Source organism: Genypterus blacodes, unplaced genomic scaffold (assembly GCF_046128005.1).
Source record: "Genypterus blacodes isolate CSIRO-AG114 ecotype Tasmania unplaced genomic scaffold, CSIRO-AGI_Gbla_v1 ptg000067l_1, whole genome shotgun sequence".
Classification (NCBI taxonomy): domain Eukaryota; kingdom Metazoa; phylum Chordata; class Actinopteri; order Ophidiiformes; family Ophidiidae; genus Genypterus; species Genypterus blacodes.
In genome coordinates, this window is record NW_027466879.1 from 355,001 (window position 1) to 382,795 (window position 27,795).

The 27,795-nt window shown below is 41.3% G+C and overlaps 1 protein-coding gene across 1 annotated transcript in view; it reads left to right on the forward strand.

The window, feature by feature from the left end:
* Positions 1-13,962: 13,962 nt before the first annotated feature.
* The window catches only part of itga11a (integrin, alpha 11a), a 41,624-nt gene continuing 27,791 nt past the window's right edge, over positions 13,963-27,795 (forward strand). Inside the window, exons 1-2 of the mRNA XM_076155276.1 lie at positions 13,963-14,107; positions 23,709-23,823. Of these exons, the coding sequence (XP_076011391.1) occupies positions 14,059-14,107; positions 23,709-23,823 (164 nt within the window). The 5' untranslated portion in view covers positions 13,963-14,058. The remainder of the gene's footprint in view (positions 14,108-23,708; positions 23,824-27,795) is intronic.

Below are 27,795 nucleotides of genomic sequence, written 5' to 3' on the forward strand. Positions count from 1 at the left end.
CTCAGACGTTCTTCCTCTCTGGTCTCCTTTATGCTCTGATTGGAGGAGAACACGGTGCTGCTCCTATTTTCTAATCATGCATAGATGTTGACCCGACGTATTCTAATCAAAAGCCATAACATGAATACAGTAGTAGCTGTGTGTGTTACAGCAGCAGTGTAGTGGAGTTATCAGCTCTGTACATGAGCCAATACACAATGTGTAAGATTTGGCTGCCCTCTTGTGGTCAAACTGCATTATTACACCCACAGTGTAGTTTGACTGAGGCGCTGTATTTTCAAATCCCCCCCGCAGAGTTTGAGCATCCAGACTTCCACAGTGAGACGAGAGAACCTGCTGCAAACGCACAGACAGCGTGTTTATGCTCCAACACTAAAATAACTTAAGTTAATCTAACCAAAAACCAAATTAGCGTCAGTAGATCTAGGCTGAACCACATAAAGGAAAACATACAGAAAAACGGTGCTACTGTGTCCCAACTTTGTCTGCTTTCTTTCGTAAAACCAGCAGCAGCAGCTTGACCTAAGTATAAAAATGTAATAATACTTGAAGTTCTTAATGTTGTTAAATAAATGAATCACTTGTAATTAAGTTTAAAGAGCTAAAATTAGCTGCTTAGTTTGTTGGAAACAAGGTTCAGGTGACGAGGCAGGTAAGCTAACCGTCACGGATAGCTTGAAGGAAAAGATGGTGACGTCTTGTTTTACCGCCTTTAAAACAAACGCCAAGTCACATGTAACCTTTTAATTAGTCTTTAAACCAATCATGTCACATACAGTTTACATGGTATTACAAGTTATTCTCAATGTTTTTCACAGAAACCCATGAAAATAGCCCAAAACTAAGTGGTACAAAGACGCAGGAGTACTCACCTGAACCAAGCTTGGCTGGACGGACGCACCTGGAGGCTCCGAACCCATCTGGGACTCGAGCTGTGATTCTGAACCGAGCTCCTTCATTGAGCGGCACCATAGCAAAGGATCTGCATTGTGAAAGCATTTGCTGCCCTTTTATGTAAAAAAAAATGCAAACACAAAACAGAATGTGGCTGTAAAAATTAGTAAAAAAATAAAATAATAATATTAATAATTTCCCCGTGGAGATCAATAAAGTATCTTTCTTCTTCTTCTCTTCTTCTTTAACTACCAAACAAGTCACGTGGCCCTGTGGTCGCTACATTTAGCTGCAATTATAGTCATAATGTAACAAATTAAGTTTTTTTAAAGGAAATGACATGACCCTACTTAAAGATGATGTCATTTGTTTTCATCTGCAGCCAGTGGAAGCTCGGTTTGTTGCTTGTGGTGTTGCCTCCATAAGATGACGTCAGTCCTGCCTACACGTTCCAAACTGTGAGCTGGAAATCCCTCAAACTCTCCCAGGCCTCAGATCCCGTCAACAGGGGGCGCTGTGTTTCTATGTCCTGAGCTTCTCGTGGAAAGACTCGTAAATATAACAGATATTCAGGAGCACAGACGTCATTCATTTCTGTATGCCTTTGATTTTTCTTAGTTAATGACCGGCTGACTGTAGATGGAGACAAAGATAGATGAAGAGGAGAGGAGGAGGAGATGGAGAAGATGGAGAAGATTTAATTACAGGAAAAAGAACCATAAGAAGACCTAAGTTCAAGTAATACAGACTCTCTCTCTCTCTCTCTCTCTCTCTCTCTCTCTCTCTCTCTCTCTCTCTCTCTCTGTGCCCCCTTTTGGATCCTTTCACACTGGCCCACCACATGATTTCCCCTCACAGAAATTGTTGCTCTAGTGGAACATTTAATGCACCGAGGCTCAAATTTCGGCTTCCCCAGTGCACGGCACAATATTCCAGCCGGCCAAAAGTCTGCACACAAACCACTTCCTCTATCTAAAGCAGAGTGGAGAAGAAGAAGAAGAAGAAGATGAGGAAGACAGGGGGTCTGACTGGGCCTGAGCAGAGGAGAGAGCAAAGCAGCTGATAGAAGAAGGCAGAAGTAGGAAGAACAATGAAAGAGGGGGAGTGAGTTTGAGGTTCATGCAATTGATCCGTTTTGGGTATTTAATAGAAACACACACTCTGTAGGCCTCTGGAGTGTGTGTGTGTGTGTGTAGGCCTCTGGGGTGTGTGTCCCAGTGTGTAAGGGAGGCTTAGTGAGTAGACCATTCCACAATTTACACATTCGACAAACAAACGCATCTCTGCAGCCTCCTTCCCTCATTTTCCACCGGTTTCTGCTTCATCCACGTCTTCAGCTTCCCTCCTCTCCTCCACTCGGCCTCCTTTCCCATAACCTCTCATTTGCTCTATTTTTTCACCTGCTGGTCATTGGGGTAGATTTATGGAGTCCTCTGACGGGAGAGAAAAAAAAAAGCCCCAATTCCTCCTCTCTCCGCTCACCAGACCCCTGATTCATGTCGGTGCCAGAGAGAATCTTGCGAGCTGTGTGTTGTTTGAATGCTGTTTAAGAGGTTCAGGCATTGCGTAACCCCTGACTCGGCAGTTGTCCTGACCTTGATCGCCCCGTTGATAACTACGACGATATGGCTTTAAAACAGACTGTGTACATTAGATGTTTTAAGGGGCAATCAGTGATTTAGGGTAGAGGGGTACACTCATATATTCACCCTCTCTCTCTCTCTCTCTCTCTCTCTCTCTCTCTGTCTGTCTCCTTCCTATACTTATTCACCACACATGGAGTCTGGAAAACAACACGCTCACATTAAGTCAATGACAGCAGCACAAAAGCTTAACATGTGGTAGCACTTAGGCAGACCTTTGCAATCCAACGGATCTAAAATAAAGGAAAAAACACTGGAAACCAAACATCAATCACTGTATTTTTCGTCAAATACAGATACAACAGGAGGAAGAGAGAAGTTTGGTCCCACGTGTATCGATAATCTCAGTCAGCGTTTCTCCACTGTACGCCTTGGCCCGGAGGGGAAGACACATTCAAGGCTTACAATCATTCACTGAGCTGATTGAGTGAGTCACATTGGCAGACACGGGGCTTTTAAAATACTCCTTTGGTCAGCAGTGTCCCCCACCAGTGAATATGAAGAGACTTTCATGTCCATTTGGTTTCCATTTGGGGCACCAGACCTGCACTGGACCCAGTTCTGTCTGGTTCCTTCAGGTTTTATGTTCCCGTCATACCGTGAAGGTGCAGCAGACAGACGCTCTGAAACAAATTAGCAAATTTTCTGATGACTCAGCTGAGAGAATCCGTTTGAGAAGAGGTTTTGTCTGTTTGTTTGTCTGATGAGTCCAATTTTCTTTGAAACATCTGCCATAACTAGACGTAAGACTCTCTTCAAACAGATTGATCTTAACTGAAAACAGATTGATAAGATGGAGTGTGTCATTCAGTGTTTTATTGAGAGATGCTAAAGATTCACTGACTGTAACTTTAGACAACTTGCACAGTCCCATTTAAATCCTCCCCACCTCCTTCATCGCCTCAAATATGATAGAACCCGTTTTTTCTTTCCATCTCTTTTTTTATCGAAGGCTATCTAAGGCTATCTAAGCACCCTGCGTGTGCTCAGGTGATATCAAAACAAATATCCTCTGTTTGGACGTGTCTGTGTGGTCTGTCATCTCATCTGTAAGTCAGTAAGGACAGACGGTCCAGCTTCTAGTGGTCTAAGTCCAACGCTCTTTCTTCAATTAGTGCAGCTCCTCCATTGCTTACACAAGTCCTGGGCCAGCCTGAAGTTCTCAGTCCCAGGCTTAACACTAACAGGCCGTGGCTTATCATAAAAGCACCGGAATGCTATTGAACCTCCTGCAGACCCCTGCATCCCTTCAAGTGTGCTGCAAAAAAATGGAAACACTGATGGTTCAATTGTGCTTGCTAACACACCAGGGTCAGCGTTCCTCTCATTTCTGGGAGCTTCATCAATTAGGACATCTCTATTATCTTTAAGAACTGAATGATTTATAATGCTGAACAAGAAGATGTGTCTGCTCCTCCACTCCTGCTGCTTTCTGTTCTGTTGCCACGTTGTTTACATCGCACAAATGGCTCCAATCCTCACTGCCGGAGACTGATTGCATTCCAGCTCAACACTCGATTGTGTTTGATTGAGCTGGTAATCAAAATTGGCCTGCGTTCAAGATGTGATTAGTGCCAGGCGCCTGAAACCAGTAGCGCATTGAACATCGCATGGAACAACTGATACAGTGTTGCTCAGTCCAGCCTGATGCCTTGATTGATGCCAGGACCAAGCAATTAAAATGTAATAATGCAGAACAGAGGTATTTGATCATATGAGAAGCTGTATGAAATCATAAGAATGTTTCACAATCAAACCCACGCTTCATGTGGCGAAGCGACTGAGCTCTCCGATTTGAATGTGTTCAGGATAAATGTTAGATGCTTGCTGTGACTTGATGGGAAAGACAAACAAAAGCAGCAGCAGGGTGTCTGGCTGGCTACGGTCAACAGAGCATGTGAGATTAATGTACTGTGGTTTGAAGTGTGTTGGAAGTCCAGAAGAGAAGCCAGACAACATCAGCATGGTTTCAAAATCTATTCCGTTTGCTCAATATAGGGCAGTTTACAATGGAGATGATGTTTGTCGCTGTGTAATGTTCTAGAATACAGTTATAATCATAAGGATGAGAGCAGAGGTGATGTGGGATGAGGAGGACATGTAGTTAAAGCTGTGAGAGAAAATATAATCATAGTCATTAGGGGGAAGTTGAACAGTTATATGATTGTTTAAATCTATACGTTCTTCGTGGGTGGAGGGGTTTGAAGTATGATTACCTTCACAGAAAAGCTCTTCATCTTTGTCGATGTCACACACAAGCATATAGAGGTTAAAGAAATTGCAGAGGATGAGAGAAGTGGCATCAGAAAGCCTTTGTTTGAGCGTAGGCGAAGGCAGACGGAGCCAAGAAAGTGAAGACATCTCTGTAACTCTGTAACACTGCTCATAAACTGTGTAATTGGACGGGGGGTGACTTGCTGTGGGCGTACGTGGGAAGCACATTTACCTGCGTCTGGTGGAGGAAAGGCGCTCAGCAGGCGGGGGGGACCCTGTGCAGCTGCTGGTGGAAACGTCATATTCTTACCCCTAAATCACGCAGCGATAGTGACAGTTGAAAAGGTTTAAAAGTCTGAGTTGGTATTTCCAGCTAAACATCAAATTCCTGGACACCAGCTGTTTGGCACAGTGGAAACGGGCACCAGCGGGCTATATTTCAAGACCCTTTTTGGTAAATGCAGCTGTCCTTTCTTTCCATGGCTGATCTTCAACACTCTTTCTCCTCGGGGGTTGTGACATTCTTCCCTTTAATTGGGGTGGCAGACTTGTTATTGATTAATGACTGTGGTGGCGAATATTAAATATACAAGACATTTACCAGGCTACCGTCTTATCGTGCGCCACAGAATGAAGTTTCAGTCAATCGTCCATGAAGCCGTCACTTTTTAAGACTTCAGATGTTTTATGCATGATCATTGACACAAGTACCACATTCTGTGATCATGAATACAAATCTCTCAAAACCTCAAATAACAGAATAAAGACGCACTTAAACTCAAAGTTGTTTAGTTATAGGTTGGACAGTGAGAGTGTGAATGAGTTTGTCTCTATGTTAAAAGCCAGTTAGAGAGAATGGCTGGAATCTAAAGGTCTTTAGGTCTGTTCTGATAAAGAATACTAAAGCAGATTCTGGAGCCCTCCTCCTTGACTGTAGCCCGCCATTGCTACTTCACACCCATGCAACGCTGAATATCAATCAAAATTCCCCTTCAACACATTATCCACTAATCCATGTGGGCATAACGCACAGTTTATGCTGGGTAATCACATTTTCCTGACATTTAAAAAACTCAAACGAAGCGTCAAACGGGGGTATTTATTACCTTAAGTGCTTTCACTGATTATTCCCCGAGGACCCTGAGGTGGTCTTGGCAAAGCCTTGGCAAGGTCCAATTTGGAACCTAATGTAGAAAATATAGCTGGATAAGAACTCATTTATGAACACACACACGCGTTCTCCCGGCCAAATTAAATAGTTCTTTGACAAAATGCAAATATAGTTAAAGAAACTGAATCTGTCTTCTCTTGCGCAAACTATCTGCCAAGATTGGTGCAAAAATAAATAGGAGGTTTAAAGCCTGGTTTGAACAGAAGCTGCCAGGGTGTAAAACAACAGAAAAATACCATCACACACTTTCCCCTTTGGAAATACCGCAGCACAAGATGCATTACATTAACTGTTGATGTGTTATGTGTCATATGGACTGCATTTAAAAGTCTGTGCAAGGGTCTTAACTTGGTGTTTGAGTGGTCAACCTGCAACAGATAATTGTGCTTTGCAAAACCTAATAATTACAAGCAGAAAATTGCAGACAGTTTGGTTTTGCCATGGAGATCCAAGACGAGAACATTTTTTCCCCCTCCAGTACAATTTTTCCATCTGTCTCCAAATGAATATAAATCCAAATGCAATGAAACAGGAATATGTGTTCTCCCGTGATGAAGACATGACGAAGGCAGACGTTTATCTTAGACCACAGGATGGTGTGATCTAAGATTCTGTATGAGTTGTGAGTCGCTTCATTGGATATGGGAATGTGCTGAGTGACTGGAAGTTATTTTTGATGTTTTTATGTGCAGAGTCTAAGACCTGGTAGTGTATCTATCCAATGACGGCCGCCTAACCTGTACTGAGAGCGTTATTTCCCAGAGATTATGAGCAGACTGGGCAAAAAACCCTTACCGTTGACGCAGCATATTACTCTGTCCATGAAGTAATCTTATATGAACTGCATGGCTTTCTGTTTAAGCTGGGTGTCGAGAGACACGGGCTTTGCCCCGAATCTGGATGCGTGAGCTTTGTGGCGTTCCATTGTCGTCCATCTTGTGGCGTGTGGCTTTAGTTTCCACATTAGTCTATTTCCCACTATTGCTACTGGCACAAGTTAACCTGCACAATGCTCTGCCAGAGATCTGGAAAAGTTAGAATGACTCACTCAAGCTCAGACAGAAACATTTAGTTCTCTGTATGTGGCTCTTTATTGTGTTCTTTTTACTATAGAGTGAGATTTTCCATAGGCATTTAACTAGTTACAAGGTTGGATCAGTTACTGTGAAGCTATATTGGGGGAAATTCACTGTTGAGATCCCCTTCAAGTTCATTTGGATATCGGCAAATAAAGATTTATTTGCACCGCTGATAGATTTTATGGTTCCAGCGACAATTGATTCCATCTCAGCCTCCATAATTGTTTAGGACCTCCATGGTAGATCCAGTTGTGAATGCCACCAATTGAAGTAAAACGCCAAACCTCTGAAATACTGGGCACAAGTCATAGGTTTGATATTTCACGTTTAAAACAAACAGTTAAACATCAACAGCATAAGTACTGTGGTGCCTTATGGGCTTTGGACACCAATTGACTTAATCATAGTCAAATTAAAAAGTGAACTCTGTCTTTTGTTTAGTTCCTAAATAGGGAAGAGCATTGTTGCTTGAAAACACAACAATCCCATAGGATCCACTTGTCTCCTCACTTAGCCATCTCAATGACTTTATGATTGATCCAGTCTTTGTGGACCTTGTGGACCTCTCAGTGGATCAGTGCTGAGTGGCTGTATTTCTATCTTCCTGTATATCTCATTTCAAAGTGTTTTTCCTTCCCTTCGCAAGACAGCTTTGGCCGGGTCAGGAACTGTTGCTGTGTGGGCCTACGAAGCCCTTTGATAACTTGTTTGTATTGGATATTGAGCTTAACAAATAATGTCTTGAGATGAATACATACAGTAGAGCTTTTACCTCCTTTTATTTCTAAGCCACTGCTCAATAGAGAAAACAACTTGTTCTTCTGCATGTAGACTTTACTCCTATACGACGACTTTCTCCATTGAGGTCAACTGATGAGGAGCAGTGTTGTAACCTTTCTGGCACTTTGAAAAATAATAGACCTTTAACTCTTTTCTAAAAAAAACAACTAGTTGACCTACTGTACACTTTGAAAGTTGTTCTTGTGACGTTTATAGAGAGGTATAGGCTCTTGATTGACACACTGCATTGACACACTCTGGAAAGGAATAATTAGGTGAAGGAAATTAATGATTCAGTTGCCAGGTGCTCGTTTTCTTCAGTCTAACCTTATTTGCCACCAGAATTAACAGCAGCTCACATTCCCTGTGCATAAGTACATATTTCCGATTTGCACTTCCCAAAGACACCGCAGTGTCTTGCACATAATGATACGTTGGTTGCATTACGTATTTCCACTTCAGCTTAGCTGTGGCTAGGTAGCGCCTGAAGCCCAAAGCCCATAGAGCTCAGGTTGAGTTTACATCTGTGACGGATTGTTTGTTCTAAATACCATCTTTAGGTAACGTCAGTACAAACAAAGGAACGAACGGAGCAACAACAGGTCTATTTCATTACACACTCCCTGTACACGCACACACCCGTGCAGAGATCTTTACTTTCTTACCTATCACAGAGATATAAGCTTGCTTAGATGGGGAATACTCTCCACTTTCATACAGCAGATGAGTCCACCAAAACCACATGCATACTACGATTCCATAACATAACAGTAAGAAAGAACGTCTGCAGGTTACGCATAAGAAAATAATCGAAAAAACACCGTCTGCATTCTCTAGGGAGAAACAGGATTTCTGTATGGCCGCCCGAAAACCACTGAATTCCTCCTGGCCAACATTCTGTCACTCAACTTCTCCCCATCCAAATATGCTCACATGGCTGAGATTTGACTTGCATTTCTCCAACATTGGTTGACCATCTCCCCTCATTCTTGATGGATTATTCACAAAAACACACAATTTTACTGCCTGGATATTAATCCAGAACTAGAATGTTCACCACAGGTAGAGACAGCATCTTTTTACTGCAGGAACTATTTAAATATTGTAACTATGACATTAAACCAGACCATGAATGAATGAATGAAATCTTCAAGGTTCTATAAAAGTAGAGGAGTAATTACCAATAACTTTGTTTGTATTTCTGCGTTTATGTAATACTTTAATAAAAAACTAATAAATAATAATAGGGGGAAAATAGGAAAAAGAAGAAAAAAAAAACATGAATCTGCAGCTTTAGTGAGGTTATTGGTGTAGTCGGGTTACATCATGCACAGCACAGCACAATGAGAGCACTGCAAGAACTTCCTGCAGATGACCTCCAATACTTTCACCAGGCTAATGCCTTCTGCAGGGATCCAGACTGTAATAATCTCCCCCTGTAGTCATCTCAACAGGTGATTCGCTTCCAAAAACGAGTTACTGGAACAGCAGCTTGTTTCAAAAGGCTCCTTGGAGGATGCCGAGTGTGTGTGTGCTGCATGGCTATGAAAATCACTCATTGGTTCATCGTACCCTTGCCGCACTTGGCTGTGACTTGTGGAAAGTAACGTCTCCACAGGCAATAAGAATCAGCATGTACAGTTTAATGTTTCAAAAAGGATCTGCGTAAAATATCTTTGGCAACAAGAGTCAGCCTCGGACAACAGGATATGGGACTGTGAGCATAAAAGCTCCACATGGATCTTCCGGTATGAGTGGATGGCAAGATTTCACACCCCAAACTGATACATGCTCTTTACTCCCGGTGGAGTTATCTTTTGTGAGTCAAAGGATGAACTCGCTCACATTGTTTTGTTACTGTAGCTCCTGGGCACACGTGGGAAAGTCCATGGAGTGGGAGAAGGATGTGTGAGAGAAGCAAAGAGTAGTCAATACAGGAGTCTTTGTGTCTACTTGGCTGTAAAATCAAATCGACTGTACATCAGTTGTTATATCACAACAGAAAACAAAGCCATTAAACCTATACAACAGGAACTACTGTTTTTTTTAAAAACTTTGTATTTGACAGATGTCTTACAGATTGTTTTTTATTTTTTTCAAATAAATTGGGAGGTGGATGCATTTTTTTTGCATTAATATGTGTTATGGAAACGCTTAGTGCTCTCTGATGGTTTGTGTGCAGTTTAAGAGGTCTTCAGACTCTACTTTGGAATAAACTGAATAGCTGCAGATGGAAAATTGGGTGTGAAAACTGAAATAAATCATCCCCCACATCAGCAGATGTAGATTTTCATCAAGGGCTCCAGTTAATGAATCACCTGCAAAAACCCACATCTTTCTTCTTCATTATTACGGCTTACTAATGAATTTGATGTCTCAAAAGGAGGCAATTGAGCAACCGGAGACCAGGGTTGGAGGTCTCACACATAACAACATGATGATTTGTGATAACTGCTCTCAACACGAGGCGTGCACCCGGCCTAGACTGTGACAGGGGGTTAGCTCTTTCCTGCCTCACGTCTGATCTCTGAGGACTTGTCTCATGTCTAACTCGAGCTCCCGTTCTGCCCCCGGGAGACGGCCATACATCGCACACAAACAGATAATCCAGGGGCGATTGAGGTAATTGCTTGCAGTTGTGTTATGGTGTCAGAGAGTGCTGAAAAGGTGAGGTAAGAGGAGCTCCTGTTCAGTATTGAATTCAGGCAGCACTCCACACTGGGATTCTGCACAGCTTATGTGATCTGAAAGGAGGCAGAAAGGAATATGACTTGAAATTTGACCAAATTATTCACACTCCTTTTGGTTCCCCCTTGGCCCCCCTACCCCTCGGTGCCCCCTTCCTGAAAGTGAGCTAAGTATCCGCAGGGTAATTTTGGTCAGCAGAAAACGCAATGGGGAGAATTGTCCACCACCCCCCCTCAAGTCTGGAAACACTGACAGAAAGAGCCCGGCTCCTTAAACTGCACTGGCACATAGCCTCCATTCAGAACAGCAAATCTTAATTGCAGGTTGCTCTGATTCATCATTTGTCTTGAAAGCTGACAGGAGATTCTTGAGTTATGAGTTTGTGCCCACATTACTGGTTAAAGCAATATTGGTTGTGAAACTTTTTGTGTTTGTGTTGAGCTTTTTATTACAATAGCTGCCAAAACCTCTTTAATGTCTTTAATTTCCCTCCATTTTGGGAATGTTTTATTCCAAGGAGGTTGAGTATGAGTGGTAAGGAATGCTGCCTTTTTAAATATTTCACCATTATGTTGTTCTGTTGGTGTGGTTTAGGAAATGATGCTCATGATGTAACTTCCCCTTGAGTGTTGCCTGTGGGTATGTTTAGGGTGACATAATGTGTGTTTGGTACAACAACATCAAACTAGAAATGCATTTCCTGAAGAAACTGCGCTTTGATTGCAATTGCTGAAGTGCTTGAATGATTGAAATGAAGAATGTTTAAATGGTTTCTGGTTAAACTGGTGCCATCTGAAAAAACGTGAAAAAAAAAAATGCTGAAGCCTTAAAAATGTCTGAATGGTTTCTCTACCTGAACAAATAAAGAAGTTACAAGCAGTTTGAGTGACAGCTAAGGATCAAATCCTTAACAAATGGCCGCCCCTTTAAGAATGAAGGTAGTGTATGTCTAACGCTCTGTCTTTAATGTCCTGGATAGTGTCTGACTGCCAGTCCAAAAAAAGCAGACAAACAAAAGTTTTTTGCACTCCCCCTTACGCTTGTAAACGATTTCAGAAAACATGGTCACTGACACTTACATCAACACTGCTCAGCAGAACCTTGCAGGCACCCTCAGTGGGTACCAGGCTTAATTTCCTAACATGAAAGAAGAAACAAGACGACTAGCAGTCCACAGATGGGAAGTGATGGAGACAAAATGAGCTTTTAAGCACCTTTAATGAAAGAAAACGTTGTTTCTTTTTGTTTTTTGGTGGTGCAGTCTCTGGGGTTGAAATGCTTGCTTGATGAGCTTAATTTGTAGGGAGTTTGTGCAAAAGAAAAGTGACTATGATTACAAACTAGTGGGTAGTCTGCATTAGAGCCAACAATGTATATCATATTGGTCAGTTTTCCACATGTATTCAGCTCACAGGCTGGATATTTAACCTGAATATTTGAGCACTCCCCTTCATGATGACTTTCACAGGCCCTTCAGTCACATATGGGCTGTATGATTGCTTATGTGTTCGTGATAAGCCTGTGTACTTGTGAACAGATGTGTAAGATAAACCTTGTTTTGGCTGGAATCCAGATGAATCTACATAATTCACTGGAGCATGATGAAAGTCCAGTCAGGGAGACTACACTCCTCCATTCCTCACTCCCTCTGCACCCTTTGGCTCCTGTCCATTCATATAGTATATATTCTTGTATATTTACTTGTTCCACTTGCACAAGGGGGCTTCCATCATTTTGATATGGGCAAAATTTGGCATTTAAATAAAGCCCAAGAGTGGCAGCGACAAAGTACAACAACAACAACTTTATGGATCTAGCTTTAAGCTGCGCAAAGGAATGGCGTGAATATAAAAGTTATTTTAATCTATGTTCAAAACACAGTCTGTAATCATCACAAGAGTAAAATCATTTTCCAGACCGAAGTGAAAATGAGGCCTACATGAAGAAAGGACACGGATTACGTGACATATATGTGGTAAGATAGTCAAATTGGAAATCCACCAGGTGACCACAAATGGATTGCTAGAGTACAAATGTACACAAAGTATGCCTTGTTGCGTAAGTCAGGATCATTATATGTTGCGTAGTTAAGACTGGATGGTTCAACTGCAAGGGTATGAGGTAACATACGAACCCCAAATTTGCGTTCCAGCGTTAATACACTGGTGGGTTTGTGGTCGTGCCATGATGATACCATTTGCGGTGCATTGCTTCAGTATGACAGAAGACTTCTTAGCTTTGTAACAAGGAAACGTTGGGTGGCATTACTGATCTACTGTATATTTCTACAGATTCACGGTAGAAATAAACACGTCTTTGGAAATGTAGGCAGCCCCAGTAATGCTGTTTATTACGTCTGCCTGTCTATTTATGTGCCTTTCCATGCCTTTAAATCACGACTTTAGCTTTTGTACCCAGACAGATTTTTTTCACAGTTTGCCAGGCTGGGATAAAGTAAATAGCCAGTTTTTGTAAATACCCCCATCTGGTGAAATTAGATTGAAATAAAATATCAAACAGTATCAAAAAAGTGTTGTGACTAGAGTCTCAAATTTTCTGACTTATATTGACATTTCGTCAGTTTGTGTTGGTGGCATGAAACTCAATGATGGAGCTCAGATAAGTGGGTTTTGAAGGCTGAGCATCAAAGGACTTTAACTTGATGGTTGGAGGTTATGGGGTCCAGTGGGCAGGTTGTGGGACAGGAGTCAGTTTTGATGTCCTCCTCCGTCAGAGCGGAGAATGACATGAGAGCCCTGTTAGCTGGCAGGGTTGAACTGGGTTGGTCTGGCTCAGAGAACTGTTTACTGATGGCAGATACAAGATGTTTGTGGCATGCATAGCGGAGGTGGTGGAGGGTTTAGAAGAGTATTAAAATTTAAAAATAACATTTAAGCATCAGTGGTGCTGCTGATGTTGTCCTGGTTCTACGTGGTCTTCACAGTTTTTATCTCAGAGGTGAAATATGACAGGAGGGATTGATGCTCACAGAGATCAGTGGGACCATCTTTGGATTCATGCCACTTCCTCTAAGCGGGGGTTGGTCGCTGCTCCGTGATGGCATCAGTGAGCCACGGCACAAGGGAATATCACACGCAGGCCATGAGGAAAGAGGAGGACGAAGTTTGGAAAATCAAAGTTTAGGACTCAAAGCAATGGCTTTGTCCCTCCTCTTGTATCAGTGTAATGTGTTGATTAATTGTTCTTAATTGATGGTTCAGAAGTGCAAAACTTCTTAAAAATACACTTTCACCTGGAATCTACAAGTTTCACTCTGCATAACTCACAACTAACATCCTCATCAAGTGTTCCTGTGTACATATCCATTACAAACACATGATGGGCCCTTTGAGAGTCCACTGCTTTCATTTCAGCACAGCAAAGCTGTGTGAGTATGCGAGAAACGTTTCTGGCTGCTGTGTCACACAGTGGCCCTCCTTCTTCTCCAGCCACAGTCCCCTCCTACTTCTCCAAGATATAGGGAGCGCTTTAACTAAGAGGGGAGTCAATCACAGTGGGATCTTAAACTGTGCATGCCACTGGGTCTCCCTGCCTCAGCCCACCACACACACTCACAGACAGCAAACATATGGAGTACTACTGCTTCTTCCTGCTCTGGATCTGCAGCCAACAGCTAGGTGAGTAAAAAGGTGAAAAGTAACACTCACACACCCTCTCTCTCTCTCTCTCTCTCTCTCTCTCTCTCTCCCTCCCTCCTTCTCTATTTTTGCATTGCATGTGTTTTGGAAATTATGAATATGGCTGTGGGGTTTTTTTTGTGCAGAACAATCATGACACTCTAATTGATGGTTCCAATTTTTACTCCCTCCAACAACTGGAAAAAGTTTTTTTTAGTTTTAGAAAGTAATATCTAGACTGCAAAACTTAAATGGTAGAATCATGCATGAGTCCTTTGTATTTTCTGTTCTACTTTATTGCATACTGAATGTACACACATACTGTACTTGAATCAGCACAGTCTTGAGTGAATGAATGGTTGTCTTATCCCCTCCATAATCTCACATCTGACATCTTGACCCATATCATGGGGAGAGGCAGGAAGGCAGAGGTTGATGGCTTTATTAAAGGATGTGTCTTCTGGGGTGTTCTGCCTCTCATTGGAAACAGACTTGTTGAAATAAAACTTGATGGTATCTTTTCACAGTCAAGTTTCCACTGACTGGGATGACATTGGTTTACTGCCAGAACTGGGGTCAATTACCTCTGAAATCACAATAGCAGTGACACATTTGTGTGTGTGTGTGTGTGTGTGTGTGTGTGTGTGTGTGTGTGTGTGTCTGTCTATGTGTATGTGTTTGTGTGTGTGTGTGTGTGTGTCTGTGTCTGTGTCTGTGTCTGAGTGTCTGTGTGCATGTATATTTTAAACACATTTTAAACAACCTTGTGCAGATGTGCAGGAAAAGGATTTTTGTCAGTATTGTACAAAGATGTGTCACTTTATACTCCAGGATAATTTCTATAATCTACATCCTTTTTGAAAAACAGTCCCATGACTTCTAAGTAACTGGAATTTTCTAGGGGAGGAAAATCATCAATCTTTTACATTTGGACATTGTAAATAATACAAAACGAAAGAGTTGAAGAGAGGATGACGCTATTGTAAATATTTGCTTTAATTTGGAATTTGCTGGAAGCCAGATTTGCAGCAGTGAGAGCTGTGACACTGACCTCGTAGCCAGACAAGATGTTAGCCATGTTGTGAGAACTATTGGCAGGTACGTAAGATGTAGGTTACACTAAAGACAACTGTCCCAAGTGTCCTGGGACTAGAACAATGGATGGATATTACTTGCCTACTATATATAAATATTTATATATATGATTTCTGATGGATTAGAAGAACCCTGACCCTGAAACACTATTACTCCAGCACATACAAGTATGTCTTTTCTGGTGGGAGAGGACTGTTGACTATCTATATATCATAAATGTAATTGTATGGAGAACTGTAATGAGATTAATCATCCAGCCTGAATTGCCAACAAATTAAAGACATGTCTCAAGCACGTCTTCTTCTCAATGTAGTGTGTGTTTATGTTGAAATGGTTCAGTAGTGACCTGAGTTTTTCTCCTTGTCATGTTGATTTCCATTGGCCTCTGACAAAATATGAACGATAGAAAATGTTATTATGCTAATCAAAAGATATATATCGCCAAAGGATCTCAGAGTTTCCAAGTGAAAGAGGGTTTGGAGTCTGGAACTTTTGAGTCTTTCCATCCGGGCAAAAGTTAGTGGCATATCTGATTTTGACTTGATTAAAAAAAAACAACCTACGTGCATCAGTTCAGTGCCAATGTCAGATGTAGTGTAATGTCCTTACAGCACCACAGAATGTTTGGGTGGACGGTGAGGGTACCAAGAGTTTCACATCAACGTGGGAGACTGGGTGCATTTCCTGAGTCTGGACAGTGCCATATTCATGTAGTGACAGTGATGATGTGACTTTCTCTCTGAGGTTAACAATGACTAAGATGTTTGAAAGAGAAGCCCTGGCAGAACAGAAAACACTAATATGGGTCATTTTGGAATGCCTTCATGGGTTATTCTATTGGTATTGTTTTGTTTACCCTCAAGCAAAGTTGCTGAGTTTGGAAGGATGTTATGGTTCATGTTTCATGCCTGCCTCACTGTCGCTCTCTTGACATCCTGACATTCCTTAAATTAGTTGCCGAGTGATTATTAGTCATAGAAACTGTGCTGCGTTTAGTGTGGATCAGACAATTTGACATCTAAGTTTTCAAAGTTCTTGGGAGCTCATAAGAAGAAACCTCAAAAGGTACTTCAAGCACAAACACAAACATGGTTGAATCCCACAGATTTGGAAGCTGGAGAATGTTGTTCTGTGGACTGCACACAGACTCTGTCTAAGTCCAGGAGCCTGCAGTTAAAAAGTAATATTGCCTTTTGGCATTTAGACTCAGTGTTGAGCTGAAAGTTGAGCTAAACTATTGTGGTTAACAGCAGATACTCTCAGGTTAGAGGATGTTGGAATGTCTCCTAAGAATGAGTTATTCACATGGTGTATTGTGACTGCCAAATGATAATTAAGAGCATTTTGAAATTCCTTAGAGATCAATGTAATCAACGTAAAGTGGGTTACACGTACATCAGTCAGTTAATTCTGATCTCCAATGCAGCCTTTACACACACATACATTATATGCACGCTCCATTCTCAACCATCATGTTATTGTAGTACAAACCTTACAGCTATAGATTCTACTCAAATATCTCCACAGTGACACATGGTTGTGTGTGATTGCTGGCCTCTGGTGGTATGCAGTTTGTATCATGTGGCTTCAAGTTGTGCCATGGTTCGGCCGAAAGGATGAACAGTTTGGTCATTTGTGCCCACTTGGCTGTTGTGCTTTTTAAGCACATGTGGTTCCAGATACACACAGCCTCCCTGTGTATTTGCATTGGCATGTGTATCTGTGATATACGGTGCCAAAATGTTTGAAAGTACATTGTCCACAATGAAGTATCTATCCAGAGAAAATACGATGTAATGGAAACCCAGAATACATCAATGGCAAAAGGCTTAAATGCTCGACAGTATTATTTATGCTCATGTGGCCTGTCCTCATTTTGTTAAGGCTCACTACTGACCCCACGGTAAGAGTTCACATCCCATCCTACTTAACTGATTTGGTCCTACAGCTTTTCACTGTTTAAGGGCTTGAGCTAGGACATGTTTAACATCAAGCCCAGGTGGACACCGGATCACGTGTGGAGGATGTATTGTTACACAGCCAAGAAAATGAAACTGGAATAAAATCCCTCTTAAACCAGCATCATCAGACGAGTGCGTCACGTTGGAACGACATCCAGCCATACCAGAACTGACCAGAACAGTAAAAAGCAGGAAACGGGCAGGGGAGTGATGTACGCTACCATATGGAGTGTAGCTCATTATATTGTATAACATAAACATATCAGGGAACTGCATTACGTGTGTCCGATGCGAGGATGCCTGCAAACCGCTGGATGTGCTCAGGTTTGCACAATGCGTCGTAGTGCTGCTCTGTGTCAGTGGGTCTGCGGTGGAGCTCCTGCAGCTTGGTGAGGGGCCAATGGCAGCAGTGGACTAATGCGAGTCGCACCGGCAGCCACTGGCCTGAGGTTTATTTATCTGGGAATGGAAGTCAGTACACAGGAAACCCAGCAAGACTCCGACCTTGCCTTAGAAGCAGCTGATATTACTGGGAATATTAAATTGCCCTGCCACATTAATGGTTTGAAATGGAAACTGGATCATCTCCATTCTTATGCTTTCACACAGACACTTTTGCCTGCTACGCTCTCAGCTCTTTCCTCTGACGGTATCTTTAACTTTTTTCCGTGTTTAAAGGCGACATGTACAGATTTTATGTTATTATTTGGATTTCTGGGTTCGGTTTAAAGTGCAAACAAACATTATGATTCACTTCCAACCTCTCTTAATGCAGCATCAATGCACACATTGAGTGACAACATGTTAAGTACCGTCCCTTCAACACCACCAAGCTGTGTCACGTCTGAGTTGGCAACATGCACAGACTGCAAACATTTGTTCACTAGCCTTGTACTTCATGGGTGTGTTCAAATCAACACATAGCGGAAGTAATCAATCAAAACAAAAGGTTCTGGCCAGTTCAGCATGTAGGGGTTGGGCTTATCAGATGCATTTGTATAAACATGAACCTGCTTTGAAATTTGTTCAACACAAATACTACAAATTGAGTTTGTTTGTACTTGGCTTTGGTATCTCCTTCCTCATCAGGGGCATCATTTGGTCTGTGTACATATTTTACTTGTTTACATTAAAAGGTTATCTATTCTGTCTATATTTCTCATTATTTCTGAACATTGGCTCCTTTGTCATTCTACCTGCATCTTCTTAGCTGCCATGTTGTTTTGGTCTCGTGTCGCTTCCCTTCTACCATGAGAGTTGTGTGAGGAGCTGGTAAAAGTAAACATGCAAAACAGAAGGAAAACTGTTGTTTTCTCCAGTGAATGGCCACAGAACTTTCCGTATGGAAGCACGCCTCAAGCGTTCTCCACTGTGGCAAAGTGTCACAGTAACAGAACTTACCACCATGATGACAGTGAAGCTGTGTGGTGGTGACTGCAGATTTCTGCCAACGCCCTTCTTCGAATCGGTGACAGAAGCTATCCAACAGAAAATGTTCTTGTTGAGTGAAAGATAAGACTCCATCATGAGATTGTACAAGAGACACATACTTTTAAACCTAGAGGTCATCAGGGGAATGGCAATTTCATAAGAGACCACTAGAGGGGCCAAAACCTTTATAGAACCTCTTAATACTATAGTCACACTTTATGCTCTGAAGGCGATCAATAACAATGTATGATTTGTAAATTTCAACCCACCCTGCTGCCTGCTGCACCACTCTGTCACATTTTATTTGCGATGTTTGTGATATCTGTTTATTATTCAAAGAAGCAGTTTGTGTTCCTATCCATCTATTCTCAATCACCCCTTTAATGTTACAACAGAAACAGAAACTTTAGGAGAATGTTTGGTGGCCGGTTCAAACACCAGCTGAACACTTGAACCATTCATGCGAGGGGAAATGAGCAATGTGGAGAATGTGTCAATATTTAGATGAATGAGATGTCCATTCATTAAACATAGGTTCTCATAACAGAATAGAACAAACGCTCTGAGGTTCAGTGTGTGATGTAGTCCTGTTCACCTGACAGCCTTGACTGTCTGCTTCATTGATTGCGTCTCTCACTTGCCTTACCCACTGTGCTGCGGTAAAACTGTGCCTCTGATTCAGCTTTACTCTCTAAACACTCTCTTGTTTTTCACTTTTTCTGATTCTTGCTCAGGGACACTGGGAGCACTTTTTGGACTTCCTGTTTACCTCTGCACATTATTATCATTCCAAATATGTCACTATCTAAGGAATTCAGTCTACTTCTAATTCCCACAGACAAACAATTTCACTTCAAGGGATCCAGCTGCTCAGCATGTGCAACTCTGCATCTCAAACTCCAAACAACTTCATACCCTGACAAATACTTCAAGTCCGCCCTGTAACAAACAAATCGTTTTACTAAAAGCCTGCAACATCGAGTTTGATGCAGTGTTTAGGACTCACTAATGTCACATTCATACAGAAATGATGATACGGACTTTAATTTCTGATGCAGTAAGCACAGTTTTACCCATCACAGTGTCCTAATATTGTCATGCATGTACCTTGTATAATGTGTCCTTTAAACTCCAGTGGCTATATGATGAGTTCACTTCAGTACACTCCTGATGGATGTACTCTATATTGTTACATGTGTAGTCGACATACAGTACACGTTACACATACAGTATACAAATCGAATCGAAATGAATGATGAAATGTTATATAATGGTATTTAAATATATGTTAGGTCAATGTAGAAGTTAAGCAGAATAAATTATTAATTAGGGTTTGCAACGTTACACGTTAGCATACATTAGCATAATAGCTGCCAATCATCACCGTAACATTAAACTTGTTGAGGCAATTAGTTGTGATAAGGTTGCATCCTAGTATGTATTAACCTATATGAGTGGTAAGATATAAGACATAACTTTACTACTTAACGTTACGCACTCTGCTACAACATTAAGCAGGAACACAGAGGAGGAATCAAAGATTCACCCCCTGAACTGATGAAGTCGAGTTACGAGCTAATGAGCAGCAGCTGAGCCGTGAGTCAGCAGGTTTAGCTAGGAAGGTGATGAGAAACATTATTATACTTTCATTAGTTAGTTTAATTTAGTTTTAGTAATTTAAACTCTCACTCACTGATTCCTGTGCCGCTGTGGAAATGTAGCAGGTGGATCTGACGATGCTAGGTTTACAGAATTAATCAAAGGTAAAGCCAAGTGCACCTTAATCACTGAGTAAAGCTTTATTACTTTTTATTATAACTGCAATGTTAACGTGTAATTTAACTTCTTAGCTTACCTATAGACATAAAACTAGCCTGTCCTTACCTAACCATCATTTGCTGTTCTGCTCTGTGTCTATGATGGAAAGCTAATCAAAAATTAACTTCCAGCTGAGATATACACGGAATAAAATGTAAACCGCTGTACAAACACTTGTAAGCTTGTAAACCAGCTTGTAAACCGTTACTCATCATGTCATGTGAGTAGGTGTGCAGGTAGATACAGTTTGTCATGAAGGTACTTTGTAATACTTTGTGGTACTTTAGGTTGTGTGAAGGAAGCAAAGTTTTGTCTGTCAGTCAGTTAAACTAGACAGCATGAAGATTGGTTAGTTATTGTTTTTCATGGATGGGTTAGAAAAGCAAACAGCCTCTGATGAATGTCTGAAAGTTTCAGCTGTAGCTTTTCACATAAGGCCATGCTGGTACATATTGTTACTGTCTGAAGTCTGAGCTGAGGTTTTGGGATGTACAGTCCTCACCATCAACCAGGCAGTTATATAATGTAGGACACAGACGTTTTTATTTAACTTGGCAACTGGGATCGGAATGAAAAGCGGTTAATGGCTTTAATAGATAACCTGGGAAAAGAGAGAGAGCACTTGGCTCAAGATTTACACATCCACATCTCACACACGTCAGCTCAGCACAAAACAACCACAGTAAGGGACTTTTAATAGATGTTGAGATGACAAAATTATGATTGTTGTTACATGTTTTCACGTTAGGAAACAGACATCTGCAACTGCAATATGTGCTCCTTTTGTCCTTGTAGTAAACAACAGTGAGCAAAGTTTCACCTGTGATTGACCTTTGACCTCATCGGCTCTGTGTTGTAGTACAGTGAAAATGATTTTTGCTTCACAACTTTGTGGATCATTCTTGAACATGTGAACTGAATTTTCTTCAGCAGGCAAAAAATAAGGATCACTTGACTTGACGTGACCCTGGAGCCTCACAGATGGGCAGTGAGTTCATATAAACCCCACTGTGTGTGTGGACCAAAGCTGCAGAGATGTGCTACTAAAACTGTTCTGCTCACTTTGGCTGTGAAGCTCAGATTATTAACATACTGTCACTGAAAAGTAAATGTACAAGTCTGTATTTGTTTGACTCATTTTGGCAGAAATGTGATTTTCCCAAGCTTAAGTTTGTCGTCGTGTCTAGCAAATGATTTTTTACAATGCAGCTTCATAGGTTAGATAAAAGCCAAAGTACAACAATAAAAAATATTTGAGACTCCAGAGGATTAAACGTTTAGTCAATAATTGAGTTTCACTGCAGAAATGAGCTCGGTATAAAAGAACGCCATGATCCTTGACCCCACAGACATTCAAAAATAAATGGTTGCTGGAGCAGCACTGAACAACAGAAACCCAATTAGGAGAGGGGCTGGCAACGGGTGAGAAAGGGATCAGCTGGAGATTAAGTAGAAGACAGATGAATGGAGGGAAAGATCGACAGGAAGTCAGAGTGGTAGACGATTACGTCTTTTCCCCTCTCTGTCCTCTTCCAAAAGGAAAATCTCATCCCCGCCATATCCTCACATGATATACTCCTCGCCTGATGGAAATTAAAGAATTTAATGATGTTGTCAGCATTAATAAGCCATTTTCAGCTAACCTGGTGACACGTCTAATCCTAAAAACGCTTTTGCTGATAGATATTGTAATTCAAAACAGAAAATCCCTCTTTGTTGCCACCTGGTAATCCATCGAAGCATGTGATCATTTGAAATACGCTTTAGGGAAACTCCATTTTCTTTGATCAGGTCTCATTGCAGCTTTTGTTTCTTCCTCTTTTACTACATGTCAAACTAAACTTAACTGTGAATGATGCTTCCCACAAGCTGAGCTCAAGGCTCCACCACATTACTTAACAGGGCTTACCAAGGCTAATTAATGTCGCTTTTCTATAAGTTGCTTAGGTTGCTTTTGTGGCTGTCAATTTACTCAACCACATACAGTATTACTACCAAAACCAAACCTTCATACTCTCTTGAATAGACTGGTAACAATTCAATGCAAGATGTCGGCACGCTGATTTAGTTTAAGATGCACAAATCAAAGTGACGCCAGTGACTTTGTGATTGTTTTTCCCAATTTAGTGATGAAAGGGCTGGAAAGTATTAAGAATGGAAGACTGTCAGTCAAATGTGACAGACAGCTGAGCAGCTTCTGAGTGTTTATAGGATTAATATTTGTTTCCCTCCAAAGGAAGTCTGTGTTTACAGTGCAGCTAGAGGTCAAACAGACACCAGACTATGCCAGGATGAGTACAAATGGAGACTGTTCCTATGATGCCAGACAAGTGTTATGGTCTAGTCTGTTCATTCAGGAGTTCGACTGTTTGATTAAAGTGCCAATTACACAAAAGCTGAAGTGTCTGTGGAAAATTGCATTTAAACTGTGTCACTGTTTTTTTGCAAGTTGGAGCTTGATTAGATATTTGTTGTCAGGTTACTGATTGCACAATGTCACCCATCGACAGATGGTTTTATAAGGTGTTACTGTCCTAGATTAAACTTTATTTTGGTGTGTATAACTTCTATTTGGACTCTGTTGAAGAAATTTCATGGAGAAACTCAGGGAACCTAGCAGATGAACACTGAATATCTCTAAAATGCTATAACTTGCATAAATCAAATATAAATAGCAACATCTCTGACCTAGTTCTGAAGTACTTTTACCTAAAAACATGACATTTTGCATATATTTTTGGAACACTTTTGCTGTCAGTTCAAGGCAATGGCAAACACATCTAACACCAACACTCTCTCTAACACTCTAACTAAAACAATAATGATTTAATCCCACAGTGGATATACTTTATCCTGATGTGATGACTTGTCTGTCTACATTATGCAATTCAAACCTTGATGGTCTGTTTGCTTGGTGTTCTTGATACCCTCAACCAACATCTCCCTCTAACCGTAACCACATCAGCATGGGAACACACATACAGCCTCCAGTGCATTGGTCTGATGCTTGGACATTCTAGCTCCTTCCTGATGGAAGCCACCCAGACTTGGCAGGCCATTTTGTTTTTCTTTTTGATTCCACATGGAGAGGAGAAGCTTGATAGTGTCAGCCTGTTCCTCGCCTTTAGCTCCCCATTCAACTGTCTATAGTCATTAGACAAATTTGTATTGTCCAACCACTCACTGCTGAGCTATGAGATTTGAAGACACTGGTCCTTCACACGCTCTTGTCTCTGGTGTTAAATAATAAATAACACAATCTGCTGGTAACAACATCTTTATTGTTCTTTTTCTAGGATTTCGTGACTGCTTCAATATCGACACAAAGAAACACAGAATCATCAAAGGTCCCAAACAGGCCCAGTTTGGTTACACAGTTCAGCAACATGTGGGTGCTGGGGGAGAGAAGTGGTAAGGATGCTTTACATTTATGACGTATACATGCTTCCTGTGGAAAATAATGTACTCCTTTAAAGTGAGGATTTTACTTTTGATGCACCCTTTTAGCCTCCACAGTACTGATGTTATTAGAGATTTTAAAATCCATATTCCTCATGAAATATGACTCTATTTTGACTGTATGTGAACGCGCCATCGTTTAGTGAGGTAATCTGAGGTTAAGATGTCATCTACAGAGTCTCCACACTACAATCCAGTGCTGAAACACTGTTGTACTGACTCTGCATGTGCCTTGGCAGGAAGATACAGAATGTCTCCGTTTGAACACTGAGCTGGACTGTGTCTGTGTGTGTATGAGATGGAGAGAGAGAGTTTGTGTGTGTGTGTGTGTGTCTGATGGATTGTTTTTTTGGATTGTACTACCAATTGTTGTATTTTCAATCGTTCTCTATTGCCTTATAGAAACAACCAAATGTCACTGATAATGAGTCTTCATGTGTAATGGCTGTGTGTGTGTGTGTGTGTGTGTGTGTGTGTGTGTGTGTGTGTGTGTGTGTGCGTATATGTGTGTGTTGTGTACAGGGGCGTGTTGATGTGTCCCACTGGAGGCTAAAGTGACACCGTAATAAGCCAGGTCAATGAAACCTAAACCCGCTTTGGTGGCTTGTTAAGAGCAGCGTAACATCTAACTTGTAACTCTACCACGCTGAACAAACACTCTGGTACAACCAACCAGGCCCTCTGGTGTGAGTGAAGAGTGGTGATGAGGCTGGCATGTGTGGAGTAAATGACACATTGCTGACAGAGGCAAATGTCTGAGAAATTGGAGGAGACTTTGCCCAAATGGACACATGGGGACTCATCTTGATGAGGTTACACATCTGTAATGGGTCTTTATCAAAGTATCTTGCTGCAAGATGCAAGAATACACTGTCTCCTTTTCAAAAGTCATCAAGTTCAGTTTCCCACATCAGTGCCTCCCAGGGTTACACGTTATTAGTCATGTGTCGACTACTTAGTCATCCAGTACGTTTCAGTCTAAAAAGAGTGTTTAGACATTGCAGCATTGTTTGTGGGTGTGGGAATGTGAGCAGACAGATGCATGTGTGTGTAACTCAATAAACAGCAAACAGCTGCAAACTGTGGAGGTGTGTGTGTGTTGCAGTCTGACACATTTCCTGCTGGATAAAAATGTTGCAGAATATTAAGGGAATTAAAATTTCATTTATTATTTGAGTGGACATATTTATTGTTCCTTCCTAATATTTCCTGGACTGTTAGAGCTGTCTTTGTTTCTGTATTGGGATCAGTTGTGAACATTAACCCACTACTCCCTGAATTATTGTGTGTACTGCAGTTCAAGTAAAAATGTAGGTAGATGGAATAAACAGGTTTGCTTTATTTATACACACAATTAATCAAGGATGTATGCAAATTATAAACCACAGGGCTTTTGCAACTCATAGAAATCAACTTAAACACGCTTATTTTCAAGTGTTAACCTCAGAGATTGTGAGGGTTTTATGTAGTTTTATATAAGACGCTGCAGCCAGGCCAAAATACTGGAGTGTTTGTGTGTGATGCAAGTATCACAGCTAATAGTAACAATCACTAACTTTTGCTTATGAGCGTCTGTGCCAAACTGCAGCTCCGTCAGCTTTTTCCAGAGCTGTCTGATTTGTCTCTCAGCTCTGTGTTTGGATAGGAACAGGATCTCAGCTTGAAAAGAACTCTGAGCATAAAGCTTTTCTATGAAACACACTCTGGGGGCAAGAGAGAGCCATAAAGCTGTTTGGAGCACCAAATTAAATAGTGCTTATTGATTCCAGCGTTTGGATAAATGTTTTACAACAGCTTTTGTCTGTCTGATACATGTGGAAAAGAAGATGCATCTGAGAAAACATGTGGTCTACAGAGCAATCCGATGAAATTACGTTTATTTTTTCCTAATCAGAAATGAAGTCGGTAACAAAAACACTTCAGTCTCTAGACTTGCAGGCCATTGTGCAGAAGAGCATATGTCAGCAGAAAAATCAATAAGTTAAGATGTCTCGGTCAGGGCCGTTGAAAGATTCTGTCCATAACTGCTGCTTGAGTTACCACTTTGAAAAAAAGGGTCATTATGTCAAGAATGTGTCATAGCCTGACGTGTCTATCCAAGATGATGGGGGCTCTAAACATTCTGTCAGAACACACACTCTTCAGGGAGCAGACAAGAGGCCACATCACCCCGAGTGGCAAACAACCAGGACCTTTAAACCTGAACGGGTACCCGCACTTGCATACTTCAGCAGTACAACTCCCACTTTCTATTCCCACTGTTTATTTTTCTACACTTGTACCAGGTTTCCCTGGCGGAGACGGGACCTTTACTTGGAGTCACAGAGAACTGCAGGGCGTCTGTGAAGAATTCAGCATTGGCCTTAAATACTATTGCTTCAATTTAACTCAGTCTGTTGTCAAGCGTACTGCATTTCTATGTTCCCTGAGGAAGGTGGGGAAACTGAATTTATTCAAATAGAGATGAGTTCTTGGTGTTATTAAGGATTTAGGATAATAGAAGAAAAATAAACTTGTCTTAAGAGTGAGGAAGAATCAAAACAAAGAGCTCTTCTTCCAAACAAGTAAAAGCTTTGTACCATATGTCATCCAAAACTTGTTTAGAAATGATCTGTTACAGTCCGTTGGATTTATGGGGTAACACGAACAAACAGCCCGACCCTGTCAATGTAGAAATGTGGAATGTGATGAGCAAGCGTGGCACTGGAGCAGCACGCTCGTGTTTGGGGCTCGGATGTGGTTTCACAGCGTATACATCTCCTGCTTCCAAATATGAAAAACATTACCACATTAATGACAGCCTGGGCTTGGATATGGCGCTTCCTCAAACCCAAAAGCCTGTGTTCATTGGTAACCATGGTAGAAGAGGTCCGCGCATTCATTTTGGGTCAAGTTCTTGCTCTGTGTCATTACCATTTTGCAGCGGTGATGCACTGCAGCTAACGTTTGACCCTAATGAGCTCTGGAACATGATTGTTTGAACAGCTTTTGGTGAACCTGAGGCAGAGGATGTCCACGTTTAAAGCAACAATGGTCCTTTTCATCAAGGTAGCTGTATCCTGACCTGAACTTGTGCTGGAGAGGGATAGTAATGGCTGAAGTAAAAAAATCATGATATTATTAGCAATGAAAATATGAGCACCATTGGAGCCCCTGTGATGAAAATGACTTCCACAGCCTGTGAGACCTTAAACGCTGGCTTGAGGAACAATAACAATGCTGCTTGGTTCCATATGAGTCAGTGTTTGCAGTCATGGGCAGTTTCAACAGATTTTCCCCCTGTTCTCAGTTTCTGAGGTAAAATGCTCAATTCTGTGCTAGCAACATATTGCTGATGTAAAGGTTCAATAAACCAAATGCACACCTCACTGCACCAGGAAGTAGTCTATGTACAGTATACTATAATCTGTATGTTTTGATAGTAGTGGTGGTAGGAACGTGATCTGATTGTAAAAGCTGCATAACATTTCTCACCTAAACTCGATGCTGATTTGAAAGCACTGTCGTCAAACTAAAGTCGTACGTGAAAATAACAATATCAGCAACAAAACAAAACAAACTTATTTAATGCTGTGAATCAAAATAAATGTGAATCCCTATTTTTGCTGAACTCACATACTTCAAGTAAATTGATTTGGAAATGAAACTCTACTGTTGTGGTGGAAAGAAATATTCAAAAGATCAGTTGCTTTTGAATATTTTGTAAATTACTTATTACTTACATATTTTGACCCCCCTCAGGTTATTTCTTTATGGATTCAGGCAGGCAATGTGTCCAAGCACAATTCTCAAACAATTTGTACAACAATACAATAATGGGACAGACAGACACGGTTTAATCCTTAAAGGGAAAACAGCTTTCTGGTGTTTTTCCCTATAGACTACACTTCCCTCATCCATTATCCTCCTATAACCTTAGATTTT